At 37.3% G+C, this 16,123-nt stretch overlaps 1 protein-coding gene across 1 annotated transcript in view; it reads right to left on the bottom strand.

Moving 5' to 3' along the window:
• Positions 1-503: 503 nt before the first annotated feature.
• Positions 504-16,123, bottom strand: part of LOC106940899 (putative ATP-dependent RNA helicase TDRD12) — a 41,750-nt gene continuing 26,130 nt past the window's right edge. The window contains exons 2-12 of the mRNA XM_015023771.1: positions 13,741-13,822; positions 13,412-13,593; positions 11,777-11,984; positions 10,637-10,729; positions 9,775-9,935; positions 8,277-8,341; positions 6,781-6,847; positions 6,134-6,247; positions 4,430-4,583; positions 4,133-4,193; positions 504-4,042 (exon numbers count right to left, since the gene is read on the bottom strand). Of these exons, the coding sequence (XP_014879257.1) occupies positions 3,969-4,042; positions 4,133-4,193; positions 4,430-4,583; positions 6,134-6,247; positions 6,781-6,847; positions 8,277-8,341; positions 9,775-9,935; positions 10,637-10,729; positions 11,777-11,984; positions 13,412-13,515 (1,101 nt within the window). The 5' untranslated portion in view covers positions 13,516-13,593; positions 13,741-13,822 and the 3' untranslated portion in view covers positions 504-3,968. The remainder of the gene's footprint in view (positions 4,043-4,132; positions 4,194-4,429; positions 4,584-6,133; positions 6,248-6,780; positions 6,848-8,276; positions 8,342-9,774; positions 9,936-10,636; positions 10,730-11,776; positions 11,985-13,411; positions 13,594-13,740; positions 13,823-16,123) is intronic.

Consider the following 16,123-nt stretch of genomic DNA (forward strand, 5'->3'; position numbering starts at 1 on the left):
ATCAAGCAAGGTTCATTGACAGACTTCATGTCAACAAGAACATACTGAGGTCTTTTGACATCTCCATTTTAAAATGAATCAAAGTTTCACTAAAACATCTAGTCAGTACACTGTATGTCCATTCCTTTTGAGGTGTTTAGGTCTTCATTCTAGTAACGTCTATTTACAAGCTTTGAAAAGAATAACCATACCGAGTTATGTAACAAAAAGGAAAACCATAAAGCCATGCAGCACATGAATCTTTTTGATTTTAGTCTTTTCAATTTTCCTAAATGTTAAACCTAGTAGTTAACATTTAATGATGATGTATTTGCTTCCCAGCCATCTGAAATGCTGACATTTTGTAAATTTATCTAAAGCACACTTGTGATTTTTGCTGTGTTTTCTGTGCGTTTTGGTGACCACACGGAAAATTTTCCACTGTTGACCCTTTGCAAATCTAAATATATTCTGGTGTTGGGACTAGATACTCTTTTGTAATAACCATCTGTATAGAAAACAGGTGCAGGAGCAGATCAATTTATTGTTATGATATATAGAACAGAAAGTGCATTTACTAATAATTCAAACAGCATCTAACAATGTAAAACTGCAGTATTCAAACAAATGTTCAAAAAGAAAAAGCACATTAAGTCTATTAACTGATACATTTCTCCTCAGAGTTAAAGAGATACAGAATATTAACAAAATAAGTCAATACGACTTAATTTTAAGGATTGATCCATAAAGCCGTACATATTCTACTCACAGGACATAGTGACAGTTTTAACAAATATGCAAAAAACATTTTTTAAACAAAAGTTACAGCTTTAACCTAAACTCCTGGTACACAGGCACTTATGTCCACAATTATTTATATCCCTGGCAGATATACATTTAAAATTTTCCCTTAAGGCTCCCGTATGTAGCCGTTACAGGAAATATATTTTTATACATTTGCTAAAACTGTATGTCTATTAAGCTCCTCTGCCTTTTCCCAGTGCTAGCTGCAGAAGTTAAGAGATGCACCGATAAATCGGCCCCAATTTCCTCTTCCCAATTTTGGGAGACCGGTGATTAGCTGATATCTACATGTGAAGCCAAATTCATCCACTCATCTTATTGACCTCGGCAAATGTCTAAAAATCAACCACTGTCTTCTGTTGCTCTGCCGTGGTCACGTTTGCATGTTTGCAGTAATCAATAGTCATCCCACTGTTTCCAACTCAGTAATAGCTTCCAAAATCGGAATCAGCAGCTCAGGTTTTTTAAGGAACAGTAATCGGCAATCGGCCAGAAAACTGAAATCGGTGCACTCTTAGCAGAAATACAATGCTGTCAATCATGCTTGTGTACACACTGCTTACTCCCCTTTCTCTCTGCTACACTACAGCTTCTTCCTGATAACACAGCCTGTCACAAATGCTCAGCTAGTTAGCACGGTCACCAGTGACAGCAGGTAAACAGTTTTCCTGGAACAGTAAGTTGTTTCTCCACCATTAGCACATTGAGCAGTGCATACACAAGTGTAATTTATAGTGCTATGACCTTCCTCCTGAATCTGATTGGCTGTTTTTGGCCAGGAGCGGCACATTTCTGCAGATTGCAAGAGTAGCATTGGGAGGAGGTGGAGAAGATTGATTCTGTTCACAGATTATCTGTCTCGTACCATTCTGTCAGGAAACAGTGACAATTAAAAAAAAAAAAAAAAATTTTTTAGAGTTACCTACAGCAGCTTTAACCAACAATTTTTTTCTGATTGGAAAATGTCAGGTATCTTCCACAAACTAGGACCATACAAGATATGCTTTTTATTTTTATCCAAAAACAAAAATGTACATGCCAAGAATTATTCACCAACAACAATGGAAAAGGAATTGCAGCAAACAAATCTGTCCTGTAACTCCTCAAGCACTGTTTGCCGTCTTCATTACTGTTTTGGACACTCTCCTTCAAGTCCTTGTGGTTTGGAAGTCCTTTTTACATTCCCCTAATACTAAACTCCCTAAGCTCTGGGCCTGTGGATGGGCCACTTCAAATTGTTACCATTACTCCCAGTCATAACAAGCATGTTGGTCAAACTAAAAAGATGATTTTAAATATAAATTTGAAGAACGGTGTAAATTTTAATGCAACTATAATGCAGCACCGCAACAACAAGGTAACAGTAACACACCAGTTGCCACGAGGCAGCTGAAGTATGCTCGTCTTACTTGTAGATTTAAATAAAGCTTTATAATGCCTCAGTTTTACTTGGTAAAGCTGCAAACAAAACAGACTGTTGTCCCTCTAAGAGCTCTCCCATGGTTGTGAACAGAAAAGGCAAACAACAACAACATGTACTTACATACATGCCTCGTCATGAAAAAGTGACATCACTAGTTATCACAAATCATAACTTGTGAAGGTTACACTTCATACTTACAAACCTGAGGCAATGACACAAACACCCAGCAAATAGTCTGAAGACATCAGTAAACTATTTTCTTGTCCGTTTCTGTTTTCTAGAAAGTAAAACAGAAGGTTTGCTGCAAATTCAGTTACTTCTTGTACTGGGTTGGGCTTCCTTACAGTAGACAATTACCAACGGGCACTGTATTAATTTAATTTGTTCAATTACACTGACTATGAACATGGTTCTTAACCGGATGGATTATTTTAAAGTGAATTTGAACCAAATTAGATTCTATGCAGCTGGATATGATTAGAAGTCATTTGTTTTGTATAGTACCTTGAGGTGGCATTTGTTGTAAATGGGTATTAATTACATCAACAGAAGTGCCGGAACAATAATGCTACATATTTTGCTAAGAACTGCACTAATTGTGGCAAATCTCAAGCTGGCACCAGTGGGTTAATTTTAATTCCCAATTTCATGCTGTCCCTTATATGTTTAGAAAAGGATCCTAAAAGAATTGTGAATAAACATAGAAATTAATAAGTGGCTCAATAAAGTAATTCATGTGTCAAATATAGCATGCAATTTTTTTTTTTTACAATTTAATTATGCAACGTCTATATTTATTGATAATTTTTAACAGAATTTACCATAACACTATTTTGAATAGAACTGACAACTGATCTCTAAGGAGAAATTGCTTACATTTAATTTCCATTTTAGTTATCTTATCGTTTTATTTTATTTTCATTTAATTATTTACTTAGTTTTTGATAATGCGTCTCCCACAGTCCCAGCTTCACACTCAGAGAGCAGCAGATGTCGCAGTCGGACAGCGGGAAAGTGATAGGGGAGTCCTGTCAGTTTCCAAAACCATGGAGGAAGAAAACCTCAGTGATCAGCGTGACACCAGCGGGACCACGAACAGGGGGTCTACTCAACCCCTCTTAGGACTGCAGACAGGATATATGATAGTGATGTTAAATTAATATTGCTGGAAATTATAAATTAATTAATGCTACATTTCATAATCAAAGAAATTGGCAAAGTTCTTATTTTTTGACACATTCATTACTTTATCAAACCATTAATTTATTTCCATATTCATTAACTTTTTCAGGATTCTGCCTCCATACACAATACATACCAAAATGCACAGAGCCTGTCTGGATCCCAACTTGAAACAGCTCAAAGGTAATGAAACTTTTTATCACATTTCCAAGAAATTTGAACAAAAGATTGGGGAACAATTCAATTTGGTTTCTCAATTGCCCATGGCATCACAAGCTGCCATTAAATGTGATTATGAATTGTTTTTATAAGAAGGAAACAGCCATGTGTATTGACCTATGTACCCAGACCTAAATTCAAAGTACATGAATGAAAATGAATGTATTTGCTCGTCTGCGACTGAAACAATAGAGAAAAAAAGATGACAATTTCCAAACAACTAGATTTCAGACTCCGAATGTTGGCCTCTGAAGGGCAACCAACTAAACTCCACATACGAGAACAATAAAACAACTGCAAAAGGAATCTGAAATATATCTCAAAGGGAAGAGGTGAAGATGTAAACAAGAACATTTTGGGTTCAGTCACTATCGCTGCCGCTCTCTGACTTCAGATAGCAGCTATCCTCTCCTATATTCTCCACAAACAACCGACCTAAAAAAAGAAAAGAAAATGAGCATCTGCATGAGCTCCAATATTTTACTTTGTTCATTTTTCAAAAAGTTTTGGCAGATTTTGTCTTACAACTTGATGATTTGTCTTCCTCGTCGTCAACATGGTCCATGTCGTAACTCACAAAAATATTCTGTGGAATGAAACCACTTTTTAAAGTCACCATTTTCTCTTAACACCAACGTTTCTCACTGGACAAATTAATTCTGGTCTGGATTTCAACCGTTGATTATGGCCGTTTATTCTGCCAATGCAATGAATTTTTTTTTTTCAGTTTTGTTTGTTAACTGTGTTACGTTTCCACCATGTAGCACACTGAACTACCTTACTGCTTAAATAATCTTGACAGAGTGAGCATGATTTCAGTACCTTACTCCTGATGAGTCTCTCCCAGTGTCCTTGCTGCTGTTTTACCAGTTTAAGAACAGGCTGATTGGACTTCATTTCCCAGTGGCAAATGTCGGCATCTATTTTCTGGTGAAGCTCCAGATCAGCCCTGTAGGAACGACTGTTCACTCTCCCACTGAACACAGGAGAAAGCCTTTTACAGTTTTATTTAAATGAAAAACACAAGCAGAGCGTTTCTGTCTAAAACCAGCAGCTTCAATAGAGGCAGAGTTTGTAGTATCACACTATGGCAACCTCTGAAAGGGGAATCCTTTAGAAGTGATCAGAACTTGAGCTGCCACAATGTTCTACAGAATCCTATTCAAGTTTTGATTTGGACCCTCTGCATATCCACAGATACAGTTGAATCCACTTTTATTCAAATGCCTAGCAGATTTAGATTCTGAATTATTTTCATTCCACCAATAACTTTGTTGCTGATAGTAGATAAAACAGGCATGATTAAAAAAAATAAATAAAGTGTGATCACCACAATCTATAGATATCTGTATTGGTATCATAAGTGAAAAAAGAGGATCGGTGCATCCCTAATGTTTGGCCGGGAGGCAATTGATGCACCAGCTCCATCATGAAAGAAGTTACGCTGTGAAGTTCACCAGGCCTTTAGACTCACTTTTTCTACTGGTTAAACTATTGCACCTAACTTTTTTTCTTAGGTGCAAAAGCACAAAACTTAAGTGCACCCAAATTTTTGATGGAATCGCTTTTAATACTGTAGTGTTATAGTTCACTTTTATTTTTAATCACTGCCAAATTAAGGTAATATTGACCTGATTAGTTAATCTAGACAATGAATTATTCGACTGAAGCAGAATTACTGAGGTGTTGTTTAAAGATCTTCTATGAGCTGAAATTAAACATCTAAACTTAAGATAAATGGAATAAAATGAAACCTACATGATTAAGGGCAAAACATCTTATGAGGATCTCAAACGAAACATTTCATAGCATTCAAGTAATGAATTAGCAGGTCTAGCATCTGCTAATTGAGATGGATCGGGTTGGGGCGGACTTGAGCTCAACTGGTTACAACCGCTCTAGTGGAGCAGCAACCTTAGTGTCACTTACAAGTTTACAAAATGAGCAAATGCATCACAAGGTTACGACACAACTTTCATATCAGACAAAAGCCTGTAAGAGCAGAATGAGTGAAGAAAATCCATCTGGTAAAAGATGAAAATTACTTAACAGTCCAAGCAGACCTGGGCAACCCAACAGTTTACCGGAGACAAACTGAGGTGACTTTAAGTGCATTAAACGATTAAAATCAGTAACAACCAAAATGGCCAATCTGAGTTGATCCTCAAACACTGAAAAGGCTGAATGTGGCCACAGTGTGGTGTAAACATGACAGTGCATCGACCAGTAAAAGGTGAATAAACAATCAGACATTTGCAGACAAACACTGGCCAAAGAGTCAAACAGGAGACAGCACACAGTATAATTGAAGAAACACATTGTCCCAACAATGAAAGGTAGATCTGTTACAAATTTATATTAGAGGGAAAACATAACCACACCACACTTATGTTTGTGTGTGTTCAAACTACACTGGCAGGCTGTGCTTAAAATGTACCCACTACTAGTACTGTGGAAAAAAAGGTTAAACTGAATATTAAGCAGAATGACAATAAGTGAGCTCTTACTGTTGTGATCATGACTGACCTGTAGACAACTCTGTCTGTGTAGAAATTGCAGCGTTGACTCTCTGGGTTCATCAACTTCACTGTTACAATTACAGAGTCACAGGTTTGGTACCAAACAACCTGAGGATATAAACTGAAATGCAACCAGAAAGAACACAAGAAAGCTTCAAAATGCAATTTCACTTTAAATTAACCCTATAAGTTTTCAAAACTCATTTTCAAATCAGCAATGTTACTTGTCACTTTTCCTTCATAAAAGACATTGTTATATTTAATAAAATAGCACTAGAACAACTTCTAAGTTCCCACAAAATGAGATCACTTAAAGTTAATCATGACATTTACATAAATCTACTTTTCTAGTATTAAAAGTAGGTCATGCTAATTCAAAACCACTCCATAATGCTGTTAAGATCATCTAACACAGTGTTTCTCAACCCTAGTCCCTCACCGCCCCCCCTGCTCTGCATGTTTTAGATGTGCCTCTATTCCAGAACAGCTGATTCAAATTACTGCATGACCATCAAGTACTGCAGAAGCCTGTTAATCACCCAGAGATACAATTCAGGTGTGTGGCAGAAGGGAAATACCTAAAACATGCAGGACAGGGGGCGGTGAGGACCAGGTTTGAGAAACACTGATCTAACAGAAAAAATTATTTTGCACCTCTTTGACAGGTCATTGCAGACTGTTTCATCACTGGACACAACCTGCTCGTCACCATCAGGCTCGCCTGTAAAAACACAAAAACTGATTATCCCAGGAAAACTAACCACCAGGTTGAACTGATAAATATATTTATGGTTTTATTTAGGGCTGCACGGATTGCAGTTTTCTGGCCAATCACTGATTACCGATCTTTAAAAAGCCTGACCTGCTGATTCTGATTTTGGCCAATACCAATATTTTTTATCTGAAATGTTGCTAAATATAATAAGAAAGACGCAGAGTTAGTAACAGTGGGATGTCTATTGTTTACTGTAAATGGAAAGAAATGACCAGAGCCTCATGTACAAAAGAATGTGCAGTTTTCACACTAAAAGTTAGTGAAGGGCCAAATATGAACACACAAAAAAGTTTGATGTATAAAATTATGCGCACGTATGTGGCTGTGCAACTTTTCTTTATATATCCCAATATGTGGGAAATGGAGCTGAGCGGCTGGTCCACCCAGTCACCTCCCATAAATACATATGTAAATTAGCATAAATACCCGGAAGGCTGCCACTCCGTGACCCAATAACCATAGCAACGGTTCTTGGTTGTAGTAGTTAAAGTTGTTCTAATGATATTATATATATATATATATATATATTTATTTGATATAAAAGGCGTATTTCAGGACACATAAGGTCACTTCATAAAAAACTAAAATACATTTTACAGGGGAAAAAAATTTCAAATAGAAGAAAGAAGAAAATAAATATTACCACTTGATTAATCCAAGTGGTAATACTTATTGGAACAGCAGAGCAGAGGTTAAAGGCAAGCAGTGTGTCAGAGAGTCCTTTAATGTGAGTGGGAAATGTGGAAGTTAATTCCAAATGGCTGAATCGTGTATTGAACCAGGCCAATGTGCCTCTATATTTATTAGGCACGTTTGTGCATACAAGTTGCATATTTAAAGAATAGAAAGCTTTTTTATTCAAAGACGCATTCAGAAAGCTGGCATGACTTGACTGAGGGATGATTCTTTGGACCCGACAGCAGCTCCAGTTGCACCATTAAAGCTCAGCTCATTCTGTAAGGCTGGGACAAGGTCTGTGCTGAGCCCCAGGATGATCACTGTGGGAAATCTAAACGCTAATAAACCATCATCAACATTTCCCAGCAGATCAATATGATTTCTGAACACATTTTCCCTCTGAATCCTTCTATTGGGGATGTGCTCCATCAGTGCCAATTAAAGCATTCCACAATTACATAACCCACCTTTGTGCAGCTGCTTATGCAAGTGTGATTATTTACACATCTTGTCCAGACTGACCTGTTTGGAGTTAATCTGCTGATTTGACTCCATTTTCTTTTTCATAAGAATCAAAGTGCTTTGGCGCACAGACCAATGCATAGTTACGTCTTTACACCTTTACACCTTTAAAGGTTGTGATTCTTTCAACACAGCATATATGAAAAGTTGATGTGGAATTGGAACTCCATTTTACCGTTTTCATGAAGGCTCAAAGAGGCAGCAGGATTACTTTCGTAAATTCCTCTTCTGTCTTCGTCGCTGTAGACATAAATCACAGTTTCTGTTTAAAACACCAGTTAATTCAACAATATATAAATACATATTAGTTTGAACAAACAACTATCACATGATCACTGCTCTCCTTTTCTAGAAACACAAACAAGATGAAAATCAGTATCAGTTGGTCATATTGGCCCAATTTTACTTATCTGACTGAAACCAATATGTTAAAAAATGACCAACATGGGGCATTACCGATGTTACACAGAGCTTCTCTCACCCACACACCTGTATGTCCTAAGAGCTGAGTCAGTGAAAAAATGATGGAGAAATCAAATGATCAATATGATTTCTGAACACGTGTTCTCTCCGAACACCGGCCCGTCAGCTCACCGGGTCTGTACAGCTGACATGTGGATATCACAAATCTCTGGCATTGCTTATTACGTTATGAAACGTAACGAGCATCTGATTAACCTGTCATATAATCAGGCTACTTCCAGGCATCACAACCGGTGATACCTTAAATGTCTATCTCTGTTGAATTCCCCAAGTCTTTCCAAATCGTCACATAATTAATGTTTACTTGAGCAGTTAGCCTCTAGTCGTTGGGTCTACAGTGGCACACACATTTTATCATCATTCTAACACATTTTAAAATCCAATTTAATACGGAAATAAGAAAAAAAATCCCCAGATTACATGAAATGCAGTTTTATCTTGTTACTCAGTCAATACAGTTTAGGCACAAGCACAACCGAAGAGGAGACGAGAGACTGGTGTCCGTTGGTGGGAGGAGCAAGGACCCTGAAGTCCAGAGGTCAGCCCTGGGGCCGGAGGGTCCTAACGTTATTATCCTACACAGTAAATCCATTATTATTCTTTGTTTATTATGCTGTTATTTAGAGGATAACAGCATATCTTCTAAAGACATCTTCATTAAATGACAATGTCTATTGTCTTCATTTAGTGAAATGAAGAGAATAGACATCAAAATATACGAGGATCTACACTGAAATTTTTTCAGTTTTTTTGTTTAGAATATAAGGGAACTATTGTTTACTTAAATTCATGAGGTATTGTTTTTATTATGCATTTTAATCTTATTGTTTTGTTTTAAGTTTGCATTTCTAAGATTTGTTTTCATTTATTGACATTTGCATTACTCTATCATTTGTTTTTAATTGCTATATCATAAGTACATTTCTTTTGGGGTTTTGTGATTAAGATTAATCAAAAGAGTGGAATGATGAAACTACATTACAAAACTAAACTTTTACAACACAGCAATAACCATCAACTGAGTCAAGAAATGCTTTAGAAAACAGACAGCATTTCTCCAAGCAGCAAACTCCAATTCTGTAATTTAATTACAGTAAAAATGTTGTACTTAATCTCATCAGGAAAGTAGCTGGTAAATATGCACTTGTGCCCACCAGCTTACTTTCAGAATGTAGCTTTTATTTTCTAACCTTGATATGTGACCTCCATCTTTGCTGCCATCTTGAAAAGCTGCTCTGAAGAAGTCCAGATGCTTGGGATTATTGACTCCCATCCCTGTCTTTAGGATCTCAGTCTGCACATTGTACTCATTTATACATGTTTTTGTGCCTGGCATCTGAGTAACTCGTACCTAATGAAAGACAGATTGGAAAAAAAAGAGAAGTGAAATTCTTATATATAACTTAATCACATACAATAGTTGTATACTACTTCATCCTGAGCTTTAACCATAGGGCTCCCTCAGCACAGCAATTTTTGTTAAATAGCTATAAATCTTATTGAATGACAAGGTTAAAAAAAGAAATTGACATAGGTAAACAGTTCCTGCTGATCTCATCCTTCTTTTTAATCATGCTCCAGACATTCTATTTAATGCAGCTCTTTGCTTGTAATCCTCGTATTTCTGGCCAAGAAACATATACTAGATGGTCAGCACACCGGGCCTGTAGAGCTGACGTGGATATCACAAATCTCTGCCATTATCCAGATTGAAAAACTGACTCCTGATCTTCATCGAAAGTCTGACAAATTTTGGAGAATCTGTAAACCATTGCAAGCTTTCTTAGATAAGCTATATCACCTGGAGTTGAGGACTTTTTTTTTTTTTTTTACCTTCAATGTGTTATTTACTTTGCTGCCCTTTGACAGCTTGGTGACATTCTACTTTAAATCACATCAGGGAATGTCTGTATTTTGTGTATTTTTTCATGCAGACACTACAGTGCTCCGTGTTGATTTGAGATGGGGATCTTTTGTGTTTGCTTTCGCATTCTTGTTTACATTAAGTTCTGAAAATAAATAAAATAAAGTTTAAAAAAAAAAGAAATTCACCATAGGATCAACAAAAACTGTATTCCCCAGGCACAGAACAGCTCTGGCTCGATGCTGCAGACCTCGGATCTTCTGGCTGATAGCTCTTGTGACCTGCCGCCAGGAAAAAGAGTCATGTTTCTTGAACCTTGCATGAACTTTCTTTAGAAACATTTCCACAATGTCACCAATAATTGAAACTCCCAAAATGAATTGTTTGGGAATGTTGTCAACACAATTAATAGGGCATCGAAACAATTCAATTTTTTAGTCAGGTTAATCACAAGATTGTTGTGTCATTATCACTATCAATTGTTTATAAAAAAAAACGAACTGAGTTAGTAAATGAGTTCTACCACCCAAAGTGGATCTTTATTTTAGGTTCGTAGGATGATGCCAAGACCACAAATGTCATGCTGAGAGGTTTCATTTATGAACAAACTGCACACTTAAGTTAATTATTTCAGACGCAGGGAACTATTGTTTACTTAAATTCATGAGGTTTTTTTTTTTTTTCTTTAATCATAGCTTAACCGCACTTTTTATAACTATCAGAATAAACACCTTTGTTAACTAATAAAAATGCAACTTTACATTTGGTATGTAAAAAATTACTGTTTTGAACTACAAGATGTTTGCTTAGTGTACTTAAAAATACAATAAATAATATTATATATTAACTTTCTTCACTACAGCCTTGTAATTGTATCCTTATTGTTTTTCTTCTCCTGCTCCTTTGACCTGGCTTGTGTTTTTTTTTCTGCCTGCTGTGCATTTGGAGCCATCCTTTGAATGAGTTCCTGTTGATATGCAAAGTCAGTACCATTAAAAAAAAAAAAACTTTAAAAATCAGAGCTGTTTGCAAACGTCTGTGGGGAATTCCTGAAAGACACTTATTGGTAGGCATGGATGAAGAAATTTAAGACACATAGGCCTCACTATCAAGGTTCTGGTAAACTGCTGTAAACTGTCCTAAAGGACACCAACTTTTTTGCTATTTCCACCCATCTTCACATATCAAGATACCCCAGTCTATTGAATAAATGCAGAGAAAAAAAAAATACTAAAAATAAAAAAAATAGAAAAGAAGTAATAATCATTAGTAATGATTATCCAAGTGATGTGATTATGCATTAATGCAATGTGAGGAAGTGGAAAGACCTTTGGATGCCACTCAATCTCAGCATCAGCTGGCTTCACCCTGCAGACCACCATCTCAATGGCTTGGTTAGGCAGAGAAAGAAACTGTGAAGGCAGCTCAAGGATCTGATGAGATTTGACATCACTCTCCTTTCCAATATCAATGAACCGAACCAAGACATTGTAAAAGATGCTTTCACCATGGTCAGGTAGCGCCAGGATCTTCACTCTGCCAGGAAACACACAGTAACATTACATAAACTTCACAAATATATCAGGGTTTTCCCCCAGAAAACTCGGTGGCAGGGGCGCTATGGCAAAAATCCAGCAACCCGACTTTGAGTAAAAAAAATAGTTAAAAGTTTAAAGGAAATTTGAAAATATCACTAGCTATTTATGTGTTATTGCAATACATTTTAACTATACCTAAAAATCAACTATAAAGTCTAAAAACAAAAGGGAAATGTAATGGAAAAAGTACAATTAAAATAAATATTAATTTTTTGCACTTCTGGTGTTTCATTTTTATCTTTTTTCTGTGACTTATCACTTCATTGACTGAAGTTGTTGGCAGACCGATTAAGTCAGACAGTGGTTACAGAATTCCACTGAATAAAAAGAACCCTGACCTCAGTCCTCCCTATGTGTTCACATACTGACCACACTATGTTGGAATTGTGTTTCCAATTGTTTCACCAAAGAGATTATTTAACCCGTCTTTGCCATCACTGGTACTGGTGAATAAAAAACTATAATAAATAAATGAACATTGCTTAGGCCTGGTGGCCCACCAGCAAAATGTTTCACAGCAATTTATACAGGATTTACTCACAGCAAATCGTAGCAAAATACAGCTTAGACAGAAGTCTATTATGCAGAATGAAAAGAACAAAAAACAAACATTATCCCAAACCTCTTCAGCAGCAGCTAAGATCTTCTATCACTGTGGACCAAAAAGTTGCACAAAGTCGAGTCTGACACTTTTTTCCCCTACACATTGTCTGGTACTGATGATCGGTCTGCTCGTCTTGGATAGCTGCACATATAGGAGTCATGATGTTGACCACAACTGTGCACATTAACAGTCCCATTGCCGCACATTATTCAGATTTTTTTGTAGCCCTTATTTGAAAGGAATGCAACTGAAAAGGGACAAACAGCGGGGTGGAGGGAGAAATGCGGCAAAGGAACTGAGGATTGGAGTCGAGCTTGGGTCAGCCGCGCTGAGGTCTCCAGGCGACTCCTATACCGATAGCCTTTGGGGTCTCTTGAGTTTGCTGTACCTCCTTCATAAATTACTTTATACTTTTATACAAGGTCTTACCGAAATTCAAACTAACCTGACAAACTCACCAGTTCCTCATCTTCTTGGAAATATTAGTTTTGTTACGTAACTCCAACTTTGGAGACACTTATATAATGAATGAAAACAAAGGGTGTGTGCAACTCTGATGTTCACTGACATGAAAAATTTAAGTCGATCAAGATTTTTGTGTGTTGAACAGTCTAATAAATATCAAGCTGGACAAAGTGAGAACAACGTAATTAAGTGCAGTCCTTGTAACGATCCTGAAACAATCTTGATAATAAACAATGTTAATGCATTTCATGAATAAGAACACTTATGAAAAATGCATGGCTGCCACTATCACAAACCTGTGGAAGATCTCGTCCTCTTCAACTGCATATAAAGCTCCTTCCAGCAGCTCCTTGGCTCCAGGTTTCTTGTCAGCATAATAAGACATCATCTCAGAGGCCATTTTATCAAACTCCTTGTCATTCTGTCTGACCAAACGACCATAGAAGACAGATGCTGTCTTAATGTAGAGCGGTAAGACCTAGAAGTACACCGGAAGAACATTTTACAAAACTGATCTTACCAAATATTTTGAAAATGATCCATTTAATGCTTTTATGTACAACAAGAGTTGCTTAGTGCTAAAAAGGCTTAAAAAAATAAATAAATACATAAAAAATTCTCTCACTTCTATGACTCCAGATGCAGGAAGAGCAGACTGGTCTGACCTAGGGTTGATTCTGTGACGATCAGGACACACACTCCTGTCCCTGCAGGGGGAAAACAGAATTTAAACATGGCAATATCTTTTCACTTGCTGAAATTCTTTTCCAACACCTAAATTTCAGAAAGCAACATGTAACACAGCTCATAAACGTAAACTTCTCCTTCTGTTGATACTGACTGACCTGGTCAAAAATCGACCGGAGAGAATCCAAGTCAAGAGGAGTCTGTGTTGGATGTGAAAGCTTTTTTCGAGTGGAACTGCACAGGAAGGCAATGGCCAGGCTAGCAGAATTTACCAATATTTTTGTTTTCTTAATTTTCTTATTGAATTACTTAATTAACCATCAGAATAATAAACAGATTACTCGATAACTAAAATAAATGTTTACAACAGCCCTCATCCTACACCTTCATGTAGGATGAGACATGGAAAATGTGGCCCACCAGCAAAATGTGGTGGCACACATTTTGCTGGTGGGCCACCAGGCCTAAGCTTTTCTCAGCCACTTGTAGCCACGTTTTATCATGCTGAGCCGTCGCCATTTTTCTGATGCGTCCTCTAGTATAATGTGATGATCAAATGCATTCACACTTTGATCGACGAGCTTCTGCTTCGTCATCCTCTTTATAATTTCCAGCAGGGTGTATGCTATGCTGACTTGGCTAAGCTTTACCGTGGATATTTGCATTGTACGGAACCATAAAGACAATTATGCATTAATAACATAAATCTACTTTGACTTTAATTTGTGTCAGAAACTTTTCTATTTTGAGCATGCATTTCTTCTTTCACTTTCTTTTTTTACATCAAGTATCGCTGGCAAATGTTGGTCTAATAATTTCTTTCCAAAACTACTGGTTGTCGGTATCAGCTTAAAAAAGTTACCATACATCTCTTTTTTTTTCATCAATATTTTTATTGTATTTTTTTACAGATATATCTGCCATATAACCAATACAGTCAACAAGACCAACAAACGCCCTCTTATATACACATCTGCATAAATTCCTTTAAGTATACAGGAGATAATAGTCCACTGTTGAGGCTCCCTTGTTTAACATTATGGTCTGACATTAATCTTGTCTTTAGCTGGCTTCTTCGTCTTGAGACAAATCCACACCTTCAACAAAATTCAGGAAGGGTCTCCAAATGCTTTCAAATAATTTGCTTTTCCCTTTTTAAAGATATGTTATGCGTTCCACAGGTAAAGTCTTCAGCATGTGCCAGGTCCATTGTTTGATACCTGGTCCTATTGTTCTCTTCCAGAATAGTGCTATCAGTCTTTTGGCTTCTAGCAGACACATATCAATCAACAGTTGTTCACATTTGGTAAACAAAGAAGTTTTTGGATACAGACCCAAAATTAGAAAAACCGGATCTAGTACAATGTCTTTTGAGACAAGATGTTCTACAGTTTCTTTTATTGCTTTCCAAATTTTTTTTAATTTCCTTACATTCCCAGATACAATGAAACAATGTCCCTTTTTCTTCTAAACATTTTGTGCATATGTCTGGTATATTAGAATTTTACCGATTTAAATTGACTGGTGTAATATAGATTCGCATTAACCATTTGTACTGCAGTAAACTTAAGTGAGAGGTAACTGTTTGCTTCTGAGCCCTTGTACAGACAGACTGCCAATCCTCCTGTGACAAGTTTACTCCCAGGTCTGATTTCCAAGCTTCCAGTTTCAATGTTGAGTCCTCTGGGGAATTCAAAACCATAAAGTTGTAGAATTCTGAAATTGCACCTTTACTTGCGCTATCTTTGCAAGCAATTTCTTCTAGTTGGGACTTTGGTGGCTTGGTTAGTTCTTTGTCTGTCCATCCATCCATCTTCTTCGATCTCCCGCTCCCCTCTTCCCCCATTCGTGAACAAGATCCCCAGATACTTAAACTCCTCCACTTGAGGCAGGACAACCCCCTGACCTGGAGAAGGCACTCTACCCTTTTCCGGCTCAAGACTATGACCTCGGATTTGGAGGCACTAAGTCTCCTCCCAGCTGTTTCACACTCGGCCGCGAACCGCTCCAGCAAGAGCTGAGGGTCATGATCTGATGAAGCCCAATAGGACCACATCATCCGCAAAAAGCAGAGATGCGATCCTAAGGCCACCAAAACGGATCCCCTCAACACCTCGGCTGCGCCTAGAAATTCTGTCCATGAAAGTAATGAACAGAATCGGTGACAAAGGGCAGCCTTGGCGGAGTCCAACTGTCACCGGAAACGAGCCTGATTTACTGCCGACAATGCGGACCAGACTCCGACACCGGTCAGACAAGGACCTTACAGAACGTATCAAAGGGCCCGGTATCCTATACTCCCGGAGAAGTATGGGAGAATC

This window comes from Poecilia latipinna, unplaced genomic scaffold (genome assembly GCF_001443285.1).
Source record: "Poecilia latipinna isolate Pla-1442-1.1 unplaced genomic scaffold, P_latipinna-1.0 Scaffold3407, whole genome shotgun sequence".
In the NCBI taxonomy this organism is placed as follows: domain Eukaryota; kingdom Metazoa; phylum Chordata; class Actinopteri; order Cyprinodontiformes; family Poeciliidae; genus Poecilia; species Poecilia latipinna.